This window comes from Anser cygnoides, chromosome 1 (genome assembly GCF_040182565.1).
Source record: "Anser cygnoides isolate HZ-2024a breed goose chromosome 1, Taihu_goose_T2T_genome, whole genome shotgun sequence".
NCBI classification, from domain to species: Eukaryota; Metazoa; Chordata; class Aves; order Anseriformes; family Anatidae; genus Anser; species Anser cygnoides.
Genome location: NC_089873.1, coordinates 82,586,112 through 82,601,744, shown reverse-complemented (window position 1 = coordinate 82,601,744; position 15,633 = coordinate 82,586,112). Strand labels below are relative to the sequence as shown.

At 37.2% G+C, this 15,633-nt stretch overlaps 1 protein-coding gene across 22 annotated transcripts in view; it reads right to left on the bottom strand.

Moving 5' to 3' along the window:
* Positions 1 to 15,633, bottom strand: part of ROBO2 (roundabout guidance receptor 2) — a 473,555-nt gene that overhangs the window by 61,545 nt on the left and 396,377 nt on the right. For 12 of the 22 annotated variants that reach the window (XM_067001319.1, XM_067001321.1, XM_067001311.1 and 9 more), the window contains 3 exons: positions 14,606 to 14,730; positions 11,612 to 11,783; positions 5,363 to 5,545 (listed from right to left, as the gene is read on the bottom strand). In XM_067001319.1, coding sequence (XP_066857420.1) covers positions 5,363 to 5,545; positions 11,612 to 11,783; positions 14,606 to 14,730 — 480 coding nt within the window. Of the gene's footprint in view, positions 1 to 2,772; positions 2,800 to 5,362; positions 5,546 to 11,611; positions 11,784 to 14,605; positions 14,731 to 15,633 lie in introns of all 22 variants that reach the window. The other 10 variants (XR_010833100.1, XM_067001298.1, XM_067001316.1 and 7 more) reach the window with 1 other exon arrangement.

Sequence of the window (15,633 nt, the reverse complement as noted above, 5' to 3'; positions counted from 1 at the left end):
ACTAAATAAGCTTACCTACTCACAAGTGAAAACACTGTTTCCTTTCCTTGCATGACTGATGGCCTAGACACTCTTGAAAACACCAGAGTATTCAACTGAGCAGCTACTGGCACAACAATGAGTTTGAAGGCATAGAAAAGATAAGCAGATAAATTAAATCTCTCTTATTTCTATAAATGGATACTGTGCCTTTGTTATGTAAGTCCTTATACCAAAATGAGAGAAGAGAACGGCAACTTCCAGTAGTAAATAAAAAAATTCTGTTCAGTCATTGCAATATGAGAATGAAACAACTCATCTATTACATGAGAAGTGGCCAGAAAACTCTTTTGTGCCATCTAACATTTCTTGCATAAGGTAGAAACCCACAGTGCATGTTTATATCTGGCAACCGGAGTAAAGGGTAACTGCAAAAATAAAGAAAATCAGTGAAGTGGTCATTTTAGCTTTCACAGAAACTCATAAAAGCAAAACCAATCTATTCTTCATATCACAGAACAGATCACTAAAAAGGAATTACATTTGAATTCAGTGTCTCTGTGCCAGTTTTGTTTTTGTTGATAGTCTGTCATGGTCCCCAAAATGTATACTTGTACAGCTGCAAATCATGACACTACTACTTACCAGGTAAGCAAAACACTCATCTAATGATCATGATAGACAATCATGTGTTTTATAATATTGATATTATCAAGAATCAGTGCCTGGGGTGTCCTGACAGGGGAACGGGAAGTAGAGGAATAGTGAAATAAGGAATCATGACTGAATAACTACAGGATTCAGTTCAACTGAAAATAAGTAAGAAGACTTAGCTATGATTTTCAATATCACATTTTGTTTCTGACTATCTGAGCAACTCATCAGTACTTATAAAAATGTTCACAAAGACAGAAAGCTTAATGAATTTAACTCAATTATTCTACTCTGGCACAATCTTTACCTATAGCGTGACATTTGCTGTTTGTTCTTCTACATAGAATGCTACTGTTGTTTAGTCAGACAGCAGAAATTATACCACTTAGGAGCCTAATAACAGATTACAAATAGCAGAGTCCTAGGAAAAACCTTTAATTTGAAAACGATCAGGTAGAACATTTTTGGCAAGTAATTATAACTGCTCAATCCAGACTTTTAAAAAATATTTTTAGAACTTTAAGTTCTCTATATATGCAAATTAAGCTTCAGAAAACAAAAACAAAAAGAAAAACAAACAACAAAAACATTTACATCAGATATAACTGAAAAAATATCTTTGTTGTTCAGAAAGATGAGGATGAAATAGAGCAAATATATAAATGTTCCACTAATACTTTCAAACATCTTATTATACAGTCAGCTCTGCATGTTGTGTTTTTTTAAGGGAAGAATTTAAAGCAGATGTTCAAACCAAAAGTGTGCAACTTCCAAATTCTGCATATATTAGGATAAAATCATCTTCAGTAAAACTTTACTGACAGCTGTCTCTGATGAGATTCTGAAAGCTACATACCACTTTCTAAATATTTAGATCTGAAACCAATTTAGTGTTTATGAATCATAACTTTGAAGGGAAAAACATATAGTTAAATGTCAACAAACCTCCACAAGTGTAGATATGTTTGTCTAAATGAGATTACCAATTGCAAATTCAAACATTAGAGAATTGAAGATGCCTCTTAGGGAACCTTAGGTATACAGATAAAAACATGGGCTATGTATGCTCTTCTTTTTTTATTTTTTTTAATTAATGTGGGTTTTTTTGGACTTGATTATGGGATGGCCTAGGTTATCAGTGCCTCCAGAAATTATTATAGACCAGGCAACAGAACTACATATTGTTAATAATTCTATAAAGTCCATGAGACGTCAAAACTATTTTTAAAACACAATTTTTTGGTTGCGCCTCTGACATATCCTAGTCACCCAGCACATGTGGATCGACTGCACTGAATCATGCACATGGCAGCTCTAACACAATCTTGTGTTGTTCCAATGTCAGCTGCAAAGACAATGGGAAAAAATTAGTAGTTACAGTCAGTTGACAATGGCACAACTAAGAACCAAATTCAAAGACATATTATTTTATTTTTGAAAAAAATCCTACATTGTAACTCAAAGTAAGTAAAGTGTTTAGGGTAGGATGCACGACTTATTCTGGCTTTCACAAACACACCAAGAAGCCAGGAGGTGGAGAGCTCTCCCTAGCAATGTCTTCAGTCCCTGGTGCAGACAGCACCACCTCCACTCATCTGCCTCAACAGTCATCTGCTCTTTTGTGTTAAGCTAAAACTTGAGATGTGGCTGAAGATCAGCAGGAGGTAGAAAGCAGCAAGCAGACCATGAGGACCAGTCCCACAATGCAGTTAAAAGACTGGTCTCTATCATATGTATGGCAGAGGGGACAAAAGAGACAGCTCCAGACCTTCAAAAAACATTCAGAATATTTTTTCTGAGCTTTAAAATCCAAAATTTGGTCATACGTGACTAATGCTTTTTTATATTATGTGAGCTCAAGCATTTGTAATTTGAAATTATTTTCAAAACTGCATTATTTTGAAGAGTTAGACGAGTAAGAAGCATGCAGAATCATGGCAAAGACATTTATGGTGGTAGTTTTTAAGTTCCCCTGGAATCACTAGTAGAATAAATGCTATGTTTTCACCACAGATAGGTAGCAGAAGTGTTTCTCCTTTTGTTTGGCTTTATTTCTGCATAACTCACATGTTTATAAACACTTTGCTAATGCTTGCAATGATGTGTTGGTGAGGTAAGAGACAGACTAATGGACAGTACCTGCAGGGGTGAAGGTGAAGGACTGAACTGCAAAACAAGAAAGCAAACACATTGTGAGTTACACACCCCGATAACAAGCGCTAATTGCAGGGCACAAGTTTCCTCTGGAGTATACTCAGTTGTGGCGTAGTATCATATGAGGGACATAACAGTTGAGCTTAAAGCACTAACCAGCCAGCAGCCAATGAGAAATGACAGTTGGAAAGGTGAGCAGTGGATTTAGACAGTCACATTTGAAGACAGTTATTGTGTGGACATGCTGTTCTCCACATTGTAAATGTTAGGATGGATTCTGAAACATGATCTGTTATGAACTTTCCTTGCTAAAAGCATATGCAATGTCATAATTCCAGTAATGGGAATTCCATGTCATGATGCAATGTTCACATCACACTTAGATGCAGCAAACATCATGAGAAGGAATGAGTTGCAGGAGACACACTGTTTAAAATGACTATTATAAACAACTACAGGTATATATTTTAAGGTATAAAATACTTTTTTCTCAAGCTACCCTCCCGCCCAGCATGCCAACTCACACACAGGGCTAATAATTCTGCATGCTAAGAAAGAGTTGTCTTAGCTTATGTCCAAAGTCTATCTGTATGACTGACACAGATGCTGAGAGAGCTGGGGATGTTCAGCCTACGGAAGTGAAGGCTCCAGGGTGACCTCACTGCAACGTTTCAGTACTTGAAGGGGACTTATAAAAAAGATGGAGAGCAACTCTTTGCTCAATCAGATATTGACAGGACAAGGGGGAATGGTTTTAAACTAAAGGAGGGGAGATTAGAGGTTAGGAGGAAATTCTTCACTCAGAGGGTGGTGAGGCACTGGAACAGGTTGCCCAGAGAGGTTGTGGATGTCCTATCCCTGGAGGAGTTCAAGACCACGTTAGATGAGGCCCTGAGCAACCTGATCTACTGGGTGATGTCCCCGCCTATGGCAGGAGGGTTGGAAATAGATGACCTTTGAGGTCCCTTCCAACCCAGGCCACTCTACGGTTCTGTGACTGCTTCCTAAGAGGAATAGCAGTACAACTCTCCCTTAATATGAAAAATCTTGGCATCTAAACTGGTATTTCACATCAGCACATGTATTGGCATGTGTGATATATATTAGTTCATCAATTTACACCATGTCTCAGTATCTAAAAGTCATTGCTGTTAAAGGAAATTAAAAACACTTCATCAAAAAGCATAACCTATGAATGATACAGGCCACACAGTCATGCAAGGTGAGGTTCCACAGAAGCTGAGTATATCTAAGAGCTGCCGCCAATGAACAGGTCTCTCTTCTCTCTGCTTCCGTTGTGCTGACTTTGGTGCTTGTCTGATCTCTTCTTGGGTTGTTTCATTTCAATAAGTCAGTGGAAAACTAATTCAGCTGGGGTAAGAACAAGAAGGATTGGAGTACCCCCCCAAGAAACTCTAGAACCATGAACAGTTTCCTCTTGGTTTAGTGAGTCCAGTCAGGACATCGAGGACACTGATGATAGCTAACACCAAGGTGAGGAGGCATAGGACTGTTCGGTTGGGAGCAGGGAATGAATGTTGTTTTTTTTTTTTGATGGGAGCAAGGTATTAGAGATGTTTAGACACCTAGGGCACCTGTGTCTTCTGGCTGGCATGTGACAACTTGTAAATTGTAGAGTAGTAGCGCAAATTTAGTCTCATATAATGTCAACATCAAATATGCTGTATTCTCAACTGTGCAAATCCTCCTCAAACAGGAAATGTTTTCTCTTTTTAAATGTATTACATAAGCACAACAATAGAAACTACTCCAATATTTGACAAACAGCTTTTTCATGTTAAATTAGGCTTCATAGCACCCATTTAATTGTAATCCTATATTCACCTGACTTCCTAAAACTACATAAGAATCCTGAAGCACAGAATAATATAGAAAACAGATAGTTTGGGGGAGGAAGAAAGCCTTTTAATTTGGTGAATTTATTTTTCTGAATGTGATTTTCAAAAACTAATTTGTAAGTGGAACAACACATTTGGTGCAAAACGGATCACATTGCAAGGGCATTCCAAGGTGTTCTACCTCCAACAAAACTTTTTATGGCTTCTGCCATAGGTAAATTTTGACCGCACTTCTCTGATACATCATTTTCTTCTCCAGTGGTTATAGATATGGAGTCACTGATTAAGTAACTCAGTTTATTTCCCATGGCTTCAAAGATATGGAAATGCACGGGAACGAAGAAGGATACCAAATACTCTTTCTGACCTTCCTCATAAAGGTCTAGTGTAACTCACTTCTGAGCACATAAATGGAGCTGAACCACTGACAGAGTGCCTTATGGGGAAGGAGTAATCCTCTTTGTACCTTTTTATGTGATGCTGGAGATGTAAAAATAAAAACTGTCTTATGATAATGATGAAATGTTGTACCGAGCAATGCATTTAAAGCTACTCATACACCAGCATTTTCAGAGCATACATTTAAAACAAGCATACAAAATTCACCCAGGCCACCTCTGCTGTAAATTCAACAGGTTTTTTAAGTAGGTTTAACTGCACCTGTTCTCTTCATGATGGAACCTGATGAGATGGTAATACACAGTTACTGTTCTTACCAGCATAATTACTGAGCCCCTTCCTCTTCTTTCTGCGCCAGTACAACCAGATGCTGAAACCCATCAGAATTACCCAACATGCACCACCAATGCCAGCTATAAAGGCAGGCTGTTTGACAACATCAGTGATTTGCTCTGTTATGCTGTTGTTATTTTCAGTGATGACAACTTCGTTACGACCTCCTGCACAAAAGAAAGTTGACAGGACATTATTATTATGGATTCTGTAACTCAAACAGGAACCAGCAACTGGAAATAAAAATTAAAAAAACAAAACAACAAAAATACAGTAACGCACCTCAAAAGACTTATCCACAGTAGGACAGGTTTACTAAGTATTAATGCACACCTGAAAACCAATGCTTCTAGTAAGAAAATCCACAATCTATTGCAATTTTGCCAGAATGTATTTGGAAAGATGGCTTTATAGCATTCTCCCAAATAATTTAACAGATGCCAGTCCAGAGGCATCCTTTTTTTTTTTTTTAAACAGTACACGTGTTTTTGTTTTTATTTTTTGTATATAATTATAGGCAGAATACAATGATGAGAGAATGGATCGTAGGAAAACAACTCAAAAAAAACCACCCAAACAGCTAATCAAATGAGAAATCCAATGTAAGACTTGCTACAGTATCAAAAAGCAGTTCCTTCTTTTATTCTTGTCAGCATGCCAAAACATCTTAACACATTTTTTTCTTTATGTTAGAGATTCAAAATTAAAATAAATAATACAATGTATGTATTTTTAATTGAAGCAAAAATGCATTTTCCAGCAATTATTTCATGGTGAACGCAATCCAAATGAATCCTAAGCATACTGATTTTGACACAAAGCAGAAAATAGCGTAGGTAACTGTAAGCACTAAATCACAGGAACAGATGCTATTTTTTCACCCAGAATAGGCATGAACAATCCTAAACATCAACCTGTAAGAAATAATTATGACATGTGGAATACCAATTAAAGTGACATGCATCAAAAATAACTATATAGTATCTTAATTGTGTCTAGTACCTTAGAAAACTGAAAATTTCAGTAGATGCTCCCAATGGTTTTGTTTTGTTGTTTGTTTGTGTTTTGTTTTGTTGTTTGTTTGTGTTTTGTTTTTTTTGTGTGTGTGTGTGTTGTTTTTTTTTCCCTCTTCCTCTAAAAGGGAACTTTTTCAAAAGGAAAAGCTTGGTGTCTGGCTTGAAAACAAATGCTCATAAAAATGTAGAAAGAAATTCAGGAAATGCTTAAACATTGTTCCAGGGTTGGCACCTTTCTAATTCCAACACCTCCATGTCAAAAATGGTTATTTTTAACGTCAGGAAATGTGGAACATATTTTTCTGCAAAAAAATATGAACCTTGATTCTATTTGTATTTGATATAAACTGCCCACATCTAAATTTTTGAAAGTGGTGAAGAAATTGTACGTCATTTCTGGTAAATGCATTTATATAGCTCAGTCCTTGAAATCCCTATGAAATACTATCAGATGCCTGTAGGCACGCAGAAAAAGATTTCAAGCTGCAGGAGTACCTACTCTACTGAGACAAAAAATACTATGATTCTCAGTTATGAGTCTATCACATACATAAAAATAGTTGAATATGGTAATAAAACATTGAAATAGTCATTCAGAGCGAATTATTAAAAGTATTGTAGCATTATGCGTTGCTGTCAAAATGTACGTTATGTATTCCTCTTCTGTAAGTCAGCAGAGGTTAAATTTACCACTCCCTTCTTTAAGCAAAGCAGTCACTGTGTCAGCACAGCAGCTTCAGCTGAAAGCAAAGTCCTTTGCTAAAGAAGATGAGAGAGAGGAAAGCCTAACACTTTCGGCTTTATTTCCACAGATGGTTCTTCACGGGAGTCAACAGTTTAAATCTGCAAGGTTGTGAATGCGAACCTGTCCCAGAGCATATCAGGTTGCTCATGCCTTCCCTGCCTGCACCTGCATCGGCCTCAAAACAGTGCTGCCCAAGCAAAGACACAGGGTTAGGGCCTCTGCTAAGCTCAGAGTTGGCTTCAGTTACTCAGGAAGAAATGTAATGCACTGCACTACATTGCTATAACTCTGTTAATGATCTCTGTGATTTTATTAAGCTTTCTCTCTTTCATCACCATGTCAATATTTAGTAATGATGACCGTCTGCTTTTGCAAACAAACTGCTGAAACCATGCTAGAGCTTGGCTTGCTTTCAGTAGTTCTGCTCAAGAAACAAAACAGGCTTCCCACAAACAAAACAGGTCCCACAGAAGGATGTTGTCACACTATGCCTGCTGAGAAAAAGCCTTTACCTTGTACCAGTTTATACTGGGTCATGCTGGTAAGCTTTATGGGTCTCAAGATCTGTTAGCTGCAGCTCTCCTTTCCCAAGTTTTCCTATTTTGCCTTGCCACAGTCAAAAAAACAATACAATTCACAGTAACAGAGCAAGTGCCAGTGACAAGGAAAAGCTGGGAGGCAGCGGTGGCTCCTTTGTCAGATTTTCCCCTTTTGTTGTTGCCCATGGAAACAACCCACAGGTGCACCTCAGCGCTAAAAGAGGAAGTGCTGAAGACTAAAACTAATAGAAAGAGGCATGCTCTTCTAAGCACACAATTGATTTTATAGTAGAAATCAGCATGGGAGTTGATGTTGCTCTAATTGCCATTAACTTTCAGTTAATTTCTGTGCCCTTTGGAGGCAAGGTAAGAGCAGCAGGACAGTGAGGAAACAGGTAACATCCACACTGCTTTGGAGGCAGCCACACTGTCGTGGGAAGCGAGGATGGGGAAGGTGCTTCAGAGACAAGAGATTTAGGAGCAGACACTCCTGGGTTCAAGAAAAGAACAACTGCTTCCAGTAAAGGCCTCCAAAACATCCTGGTGCTATAGATCCAATATTTTCTCTACGGTCAGAAAGCAGTCTCCTGGGGACAGAGGATGTGAGAACAAACTGCAGAGAGGTTTGCCTGAGGAGAGCATTCACTGGACTTTCAACTCTCCATCTCTTCTGGGGGAAGGTGCAACCTGTCTCCAAATTACCTTCTGAAGTTTGCAGTCTAGCTGTTTGTTCTTGCCCTTCAGTGCCTACCAATTATGAATGCAAAAGTACTAATTCATTTAAATGTCAAAATAACATATGCTTTCTGAATTCGGTGACTGAAAAATAAATGGATACGGATGAGGTACCCACTGACGGTTCATAAAATTAATAGAATTGTTGTGGTTTTGGAAAACAAATTACATTAATTATGTATTTCTTTATATAATATTTAATCAGAAGTAATATATATGTCATCCAAGGTACCAGTGTACTATTTCATATACTGCAGGTGTTTCTGTATGCTGTCAGTTCAACTAATTAGAACAGATACAAGGGAAGTGTGTGACCTGTAACGCTCCATTGTTCCCGAAGACAAAAACATAATGAAATATAATGTCTTCCTCCCATTGGAGAGTAATGAAGAACAAAACTAATTTGTTGGACCAAAAATTAATTAGACACATCAGATTCGATTGTACCTATTACTGTGAAAGTTTGCAGCTGTTCCTCATATTATTATGCCAATGATGGAATGTAAGAATGAACAGGCCTGTGATGAACTGATGAAGAGAAATAATAGCGCTGCTGTTAACCAATACTGCTTTTATCTTCAATTCTATTTCTGATATTCCAAGCAAAATTTTTCAGCATATCAATAGTGATGGTAAAAATGTTATTCTTGATTCTCTCTGAGTCTTCCATAATGTTTTTCAACATCAGGCTTGAAGTACGGGCATGGAATTCCAGTAACTGTGACATGACTCCTAATTAAAGAAATAATATATTTTCTACAACTCCGTATTCTCCTGTTTAATGAAAATCCTGTTTAGATTTTCATTAGCCTGCTACTTAGACTTGGTTTGGGAAATCAGTAGTTGATCATCCACAGTGAAAATCAGTTACTTTCAAAATAAATTCGTAGAAGAACATATCCTGTATTTAAGAACATCTTAACTTCTTACATGTCAAAATATATTTTGTGACAATGGACGTCATACTGTTTAGCAATGAGACTTAACTGTTCTGTATCACTGACATGCTCTCTCCATAACTTAGCATTTCTGTAGCTGTTCATTCTGTTTGCAAGCTATTAAGTAGTATAGCTAGGCACCAGGCCATATAGGAATCCATTATAATACAACCACTTGATAATGTTTTCCCATTCATGATTATGTTTTGAGGTTTGTTCACTTAATCCTTTTTTTTTTTTTTTAAGTTTCCCTAAAAATTTCATTTTCTTATTTTATGTTCCTGATTCTCAGTCAAACACTGACAAACAACCAACTCAAATTTTCCAGAAACTGTGTCACTTAAACACTACTACCTTTATCAAGTGAATTTATAGTCTGAGAAACAACTGTCAGCAACTACGGCTCATAAGCAATAGAAAAACAGAACCTAAAGAAAAGTGAGATACAGACCATACAATAATAACTACATCTAGCTTTGTGCTCCCCGAAGGGAAAACAGAAATGAGAGCAAAAATGCAACCCAAACAGAAAAGACTCTCTTCTGCTTTTCATGTAAAGGACTCTTAAAGATGCAAAGATGCTACCAGAGACTTGTTGGAGTGGACGTTCTGGGATCATTAAAGGGATAAATAAATCATTAAGTTTAATAATGCAAAACTTACTTGGTCTCCAAATGCCAAAACCTTTTTTTCTTCCTTTTGTACTTTATTTGCATCCTAGCATCCCTTTCCTCCTTCATGTAACAATACAGATCTCCCCACAATTAACACTTGATTATATTAGTCATTTTTTCTAAGGAAAAAGACAAGATGAAGGGCTGCATCCAGATGTGGAGCTGAGCATTCTGGCAATCACCCAAGAAAGCATCTGGCAATCACCCAAGAAAGCACTTTAGTGTAAATTTAACTCACACCAGGTTAAGTGACACAAGACTACTCACATGCCCAAACTGAAACACACTTAAGTACTTTGCTGGAACAAGACCAATGTGAGTAGGGTGTAGCTGGATGGAACCCTCTCAGTAAGGGAAATAAGAAGAAAAGCCCTGCTCAAAGCGAGTGCAATGACAGATCAGTATCACAACATAAGCTATTTACACAGAGGTCCAAAATTCAGGCCTACTAGAGGACAGGTTTCTTGTATTTTCAAAAATCAAATTCTTGCTTTCAGTTCTAGAAAACCCTTTTCCCCCTCCTTTCTTTAGAGTTTCTGTGACTGGCTCTTTCTAACACCAGTGCAATCTTATATTTCCTCCGCCAGTGACAATATATGCAAAGCTAGAATATCTCTATTTTGATACACAGGGAACCTGAATATCATTAAACATTTAAACAACTCTTAAGGGTTGGCCTTTTCTAAATGCCTACAAATAATAGAAATGTCCATGTTTGGGACATTTTGTTGTTAACACTTTCTAGAAAGAAAATATTTAATAACAACAGACCCACAAACAAGCAAACAAAAGCCTATTTAAGCAATAACTAAATTAGATCATACAGATGAAAGTAACAAAATTCCTGCATTATGCATTCTGAAGGGATGCTGTGCATAGCCCAATTCAGTTTTGCTAAATATAGTTACTTTTCCTATTCTTACCTTTCCCATATTGTTCCTGACCTTATGTTTCATACTTGAGAAGAATCTCAGAAGAAACAGAATCTGTGTTTCCCTTGGGTCAGGAAATTAACACAGCATGGAAACCACTAACAAGAAACAGTCATTTCAAAGGCAGAGTTGATAATACTACCTTTGCTCTGCATTTGAACTACAGGCTACTCACTCTTTGTCAGAGGAAACTTGTCTGCTTGGGATACCTGAGAAACATTGACTTCATATGTTCAAAAAACTAACTGTAAATAGTGCCTTAGGCACCAATGCTACGAGTAAAGCAATATTACAGTCATCTGAAGAGGAGAAAAAGGGAGCTCTAGCTGTTAGTTCCATAAATCTTTCAAGCTGCAAAAGTGGTAAATTCATTTAAAAAAAATATTAGATAGTTTCACTACGTACTCTGCTTTTTCTATAATGTCTCAGCAATGAAAGAACTAGTTCACAGAACTGGCTGTGAGAAATCTGCACAAATCAAGACAAAACATCAGCAGGCAGTGGGATGTTAAAAGCTAAATACCTAGCTCAATTTAAATGTTGTCTTTTTCTCCATGGATTTTTATGTTTCCAGAAGTGATTTATGAGAACATTTCTGAAAGTCAAAACAAACAAACAAACAAAACAAAACAATAGAATAGACAATTTACTTACCAATTATTATGGGTTGTGGCTCACTTTTTACTCCCACACCTGCACTGGTGCTTGCAGCAACTTCCACACGGTACTGAATACCTGGATATAGGCCACCTATTACTACAGACCGAATGGCTGCATCTACTGTTTTGTTGATATGAAATCGAGTCTCATTACCTAGGCACCAGATCTGGGACAAAAGTTGAGGTGTTAAAAATGATGAAATTCTTCATACTCATAAACAATAGCTCATAGATATGACATATCAAGGTATTGCATGACCATCACTATTTTGTACTTTGGACTTTTAAACAATGTTACTATCCAGGAGCAGCTGGAGTTGGGATGCTTTAGCTCAGCAAACTAACCCAGATTAGCATAAAATCAACTATGCTGCAAAGACTATTTGCAAACACTGCTCTGGACTCTGACTCTCAAAGGAGTGCAATTCCATGGTACACTTCTTAGGAGCACAGAACAGAATCATCCGAATGAAAAAGAGGTCTTATACATTAATTGAAATCTTGTTCAGCAGTATGATTACTGGGAGATCTTTCCTTAAAAAAAAAAAAAAAATCCATTTTATTAATTCTTACTTTCCCACTGAGCAGCAAAAGGAAAACAACTAATAGAATGCATCGTAAAGTACTAAAGAACAAAAAAAAAATTCAAAATTGCAACTTCATTTTGCTACAAAACAGGGGGACGTGAAATTTCTAAAGTGAAGTAAGTAAAAACCAACCTTTTATTGTCACTGTTGTGATTATCTATATTTTTCAGAAATCAGATCCTGACTCAATTATTTTCTAATTAAACAAATATAACAAAATACTTTCTAATCCAAATTCACATTTTTTAACAAGAATTGTGTATCATTTCAGAGTGATGTTCTATCTCTTGCATGTATCCATAGGCTTTTGCTGAGAACAGGAGCAAGACTTCTTAGGGATTCTTCTTCAGTTAATGTTATCTGCACATATTGCTTCTGTATTATTAAAGAAAGCATTCACTACCACTTTACTCAAGAAAATCAATGCATAAAGGTATCATATGTACACTACATAATTATAATCGCAGAAGAAAGCACTGCAGGTGGAACCACTATCAGCAACCAACTGATGCGTCTAAGCTAATAATTTTTTTACCCTTATTTTTGACCCTTCTCATTTTTTTGTCAAACCTCATCTCTTTTTTCTGAAGTTTTGAGGAAGACTTGGAGGATAAAAGAAACTCTAATTCTCCTATGCTCATGTGGATCTTATTTGCGGGGCAGAATGCATTGGGGTGAGAGACTATTCCAATTAATTCTTTCAGTCCTTGTCTGTCCTGGTCTTAGGTCATAGCAGCTATGAGATGCTCCTAATTAAAGGCATTGAATTCATAAATGAATTTACAGGCATTCTCATGATTGAACTGGAATCAACAGACCTACATTCAATTTGTTAGCGAATGTCCTGTGAAACCTCAGCAGTCTAATTACTATATACTAAAGGAAGTGTTATACTAAAGGAAGTGTTAGACTCTTTGCATTAGATTCACCATAGCCAGCACACTAATCAGGCAGCCACCTAATCTAATGCAGAAGGGATGTAATAAGTAGTGACTCCAGCCATTTTTATAAACAGTCTATATGTTTGAGCACTCACATGGAATGTGGCTTTTATTAATCATCATCTAACTTCGTTTCATATCAACATATTCTTGTGGTTTAAGATTACTTATTTGCCTGTAAGCCCTTGATAGTTAATATTGACTTATAGTGGAGTCAGTATCAAGATGAATTAAGGCAAAAGATAATTATTAATTGATATGAAAATGAGATCAATAGAATATTGGGATTAATAAATCTTTATATTGACTAAAAGCAAAACAAAAGAAATGCTATGCTAAACATAAATACTGTAAGCATTTACTGCATCCCTCAGACCAGATGATAAGCTATAAGATGTTGAAACATTAGCTGGTTTAAAAGCTAAGCACTTTCTCCATTCTTTACGCTGTGTTCTCTCAAGATACATCAGGAAGAAAAAATTATATCTTCCTATGTAAAACAATCACCTGCATCTCAAAAAGCTAATACTACCATTTCCACCCTTTGCGGGATTGTCAAGGAAGCTGCCCTGCTTTATTTCAATTAAAAATTTCACATTCAGCACACAAGCCTGTCAACGTGAATATATTTACCAAACTCTGTGTTCCACAGTTGCAAGCCTGTGACAATGCTGAACCTAGCTTGATCATTTTCTCCATAGCGCTCTCCAACACCACCAATAACACACTGCAATGTTTCCTTGTTGTGAAAAACACTAGTGCAAAAGTGAACCTAGTGAGGAATTACGGACCATTACAAAATGTAAGGTGATAAATAAGGAACGGATAATTTGAGACATCATGGCGACAAAGGAGGAGAGGAGACAGCCAATGCAGGAAGCAGCCAACTAACAAACTGCATATACAAACTGGTCCTCAGAGCAAACAACCTAGCACTTTAAGTTTTGAATCTTGACAGTGATAGTCATTGGAAGAAGACTTGTATTTTCCCAGAGCCATAGTCCTTGACTTTGACCTTGAAGTGTCAACATTAGCATGTTTGCAGTGGAAAGGAGCAGTATATTTCCTGCCAGTTTTCATGCCAGAGTGAAGACACTCTAAGAAAGGGTCTCCACCACCTGCCCTGGGTAAGTAAAGAACCCCTTAGGGGAAAAAAAAAAAATTCTCTTTCCACAGCAGGGAAAAGGAAGAAATAAAAGCTCTGTAAACTAGCTGCCAACTACAACTCTCTTCCAGATCTAGCTCATGTTATTTTTGCTTTTAATGTAACAGTAGTGCTGCTTAAATTAAAAATAAATAAATAAATAAAATCCATAAGCACTCAGTCCTCTTCCTCCATATAATTATATGGGTGGCAGTAAATGCTGCTAGAATCTAAATCCATAAACAGTGCTTTTGTTCTCTAATTCAAACAGACTTTTTCCTTAAACACACATCCCTCTCAGTACAGATCCTTTCTACCTTGTACTCCTGGATGACTCCATTTTGGTGATCTGGGGGGGGAGGATCCCAGGAGATGCTGATGCTTGTGCTGTTGTGGTTTCCAACTGTCAGGACAGTAACAGACTGAGGAGGGGCACTTGGAGCTGCACCAAACAGAGGGAACAAACAGAAGCAAGACGTTAATACATCTCCCAGAGCGCAAATTTTGCTGAAACTCTGTAAGTGCAAGACAAGAATACATACAGTTCACACTGCCTGCAGGTGTAGGTATGCACATTTTGTTAAGGCACTGACAATTTTGAATAATGCCTTTCTGAAGAGAAGCATTGCACTGAATGAAAATGCAGAATTTGTGGCAATGGAGAGTCAATACAAATCATTCCTCTTTTATTTAGATTTAGCATTTCTTAAGCTTGCATTAGAATTATTCTCACGCTCTCATTTGTTTTCCATAATACATGGTTAGCTATGTATATGTCAACTAAGTCATAATGTGAGACTGCATCACCTGCCCTGAAGAGTCCTTTGGTTGTTTTTTCCTGATGTCATCTAACATTATTGTGAGCGGAAGTTTAAGAATTTTTATTTACTTTTTTTGTCCTCCAAGAAGACATTAACTCAACATAAAGCATTTAAGCATAAAGCTTTTCAGTTCCTAGGCAGAAAAGGTTTAAACTGGGGCTTTACACCAAATGCCAGTGAACAGGGGAGATGGTAAATTAGGTCAGATATATACTTATGTCCTCTTTTCCCCAGGAAAATCTTTCTTTCTCCTGAGTCCCATTCAAATCAACCATTCACAGCGGCCACTGCACATCAAGGCCATATCTACCAGGCAATTGTTTGTCAGCCCCACTACACTCACTTGCTAGCAGCGTGAAGAAAAAAAAAAAAAAAAGCATAGCTGTTAGTGATCAGATCTATGCTAGCAAAGCCCTTCGTGCTTTTGTTGCCTTAGGACATGTTTGGAAAGCGGTGCTGCAAGTTTGATAGGGAAGAAAAAGTCCCCTCTGTGAGCATCTGCTGCATCCATGCGGGGTCTCTCC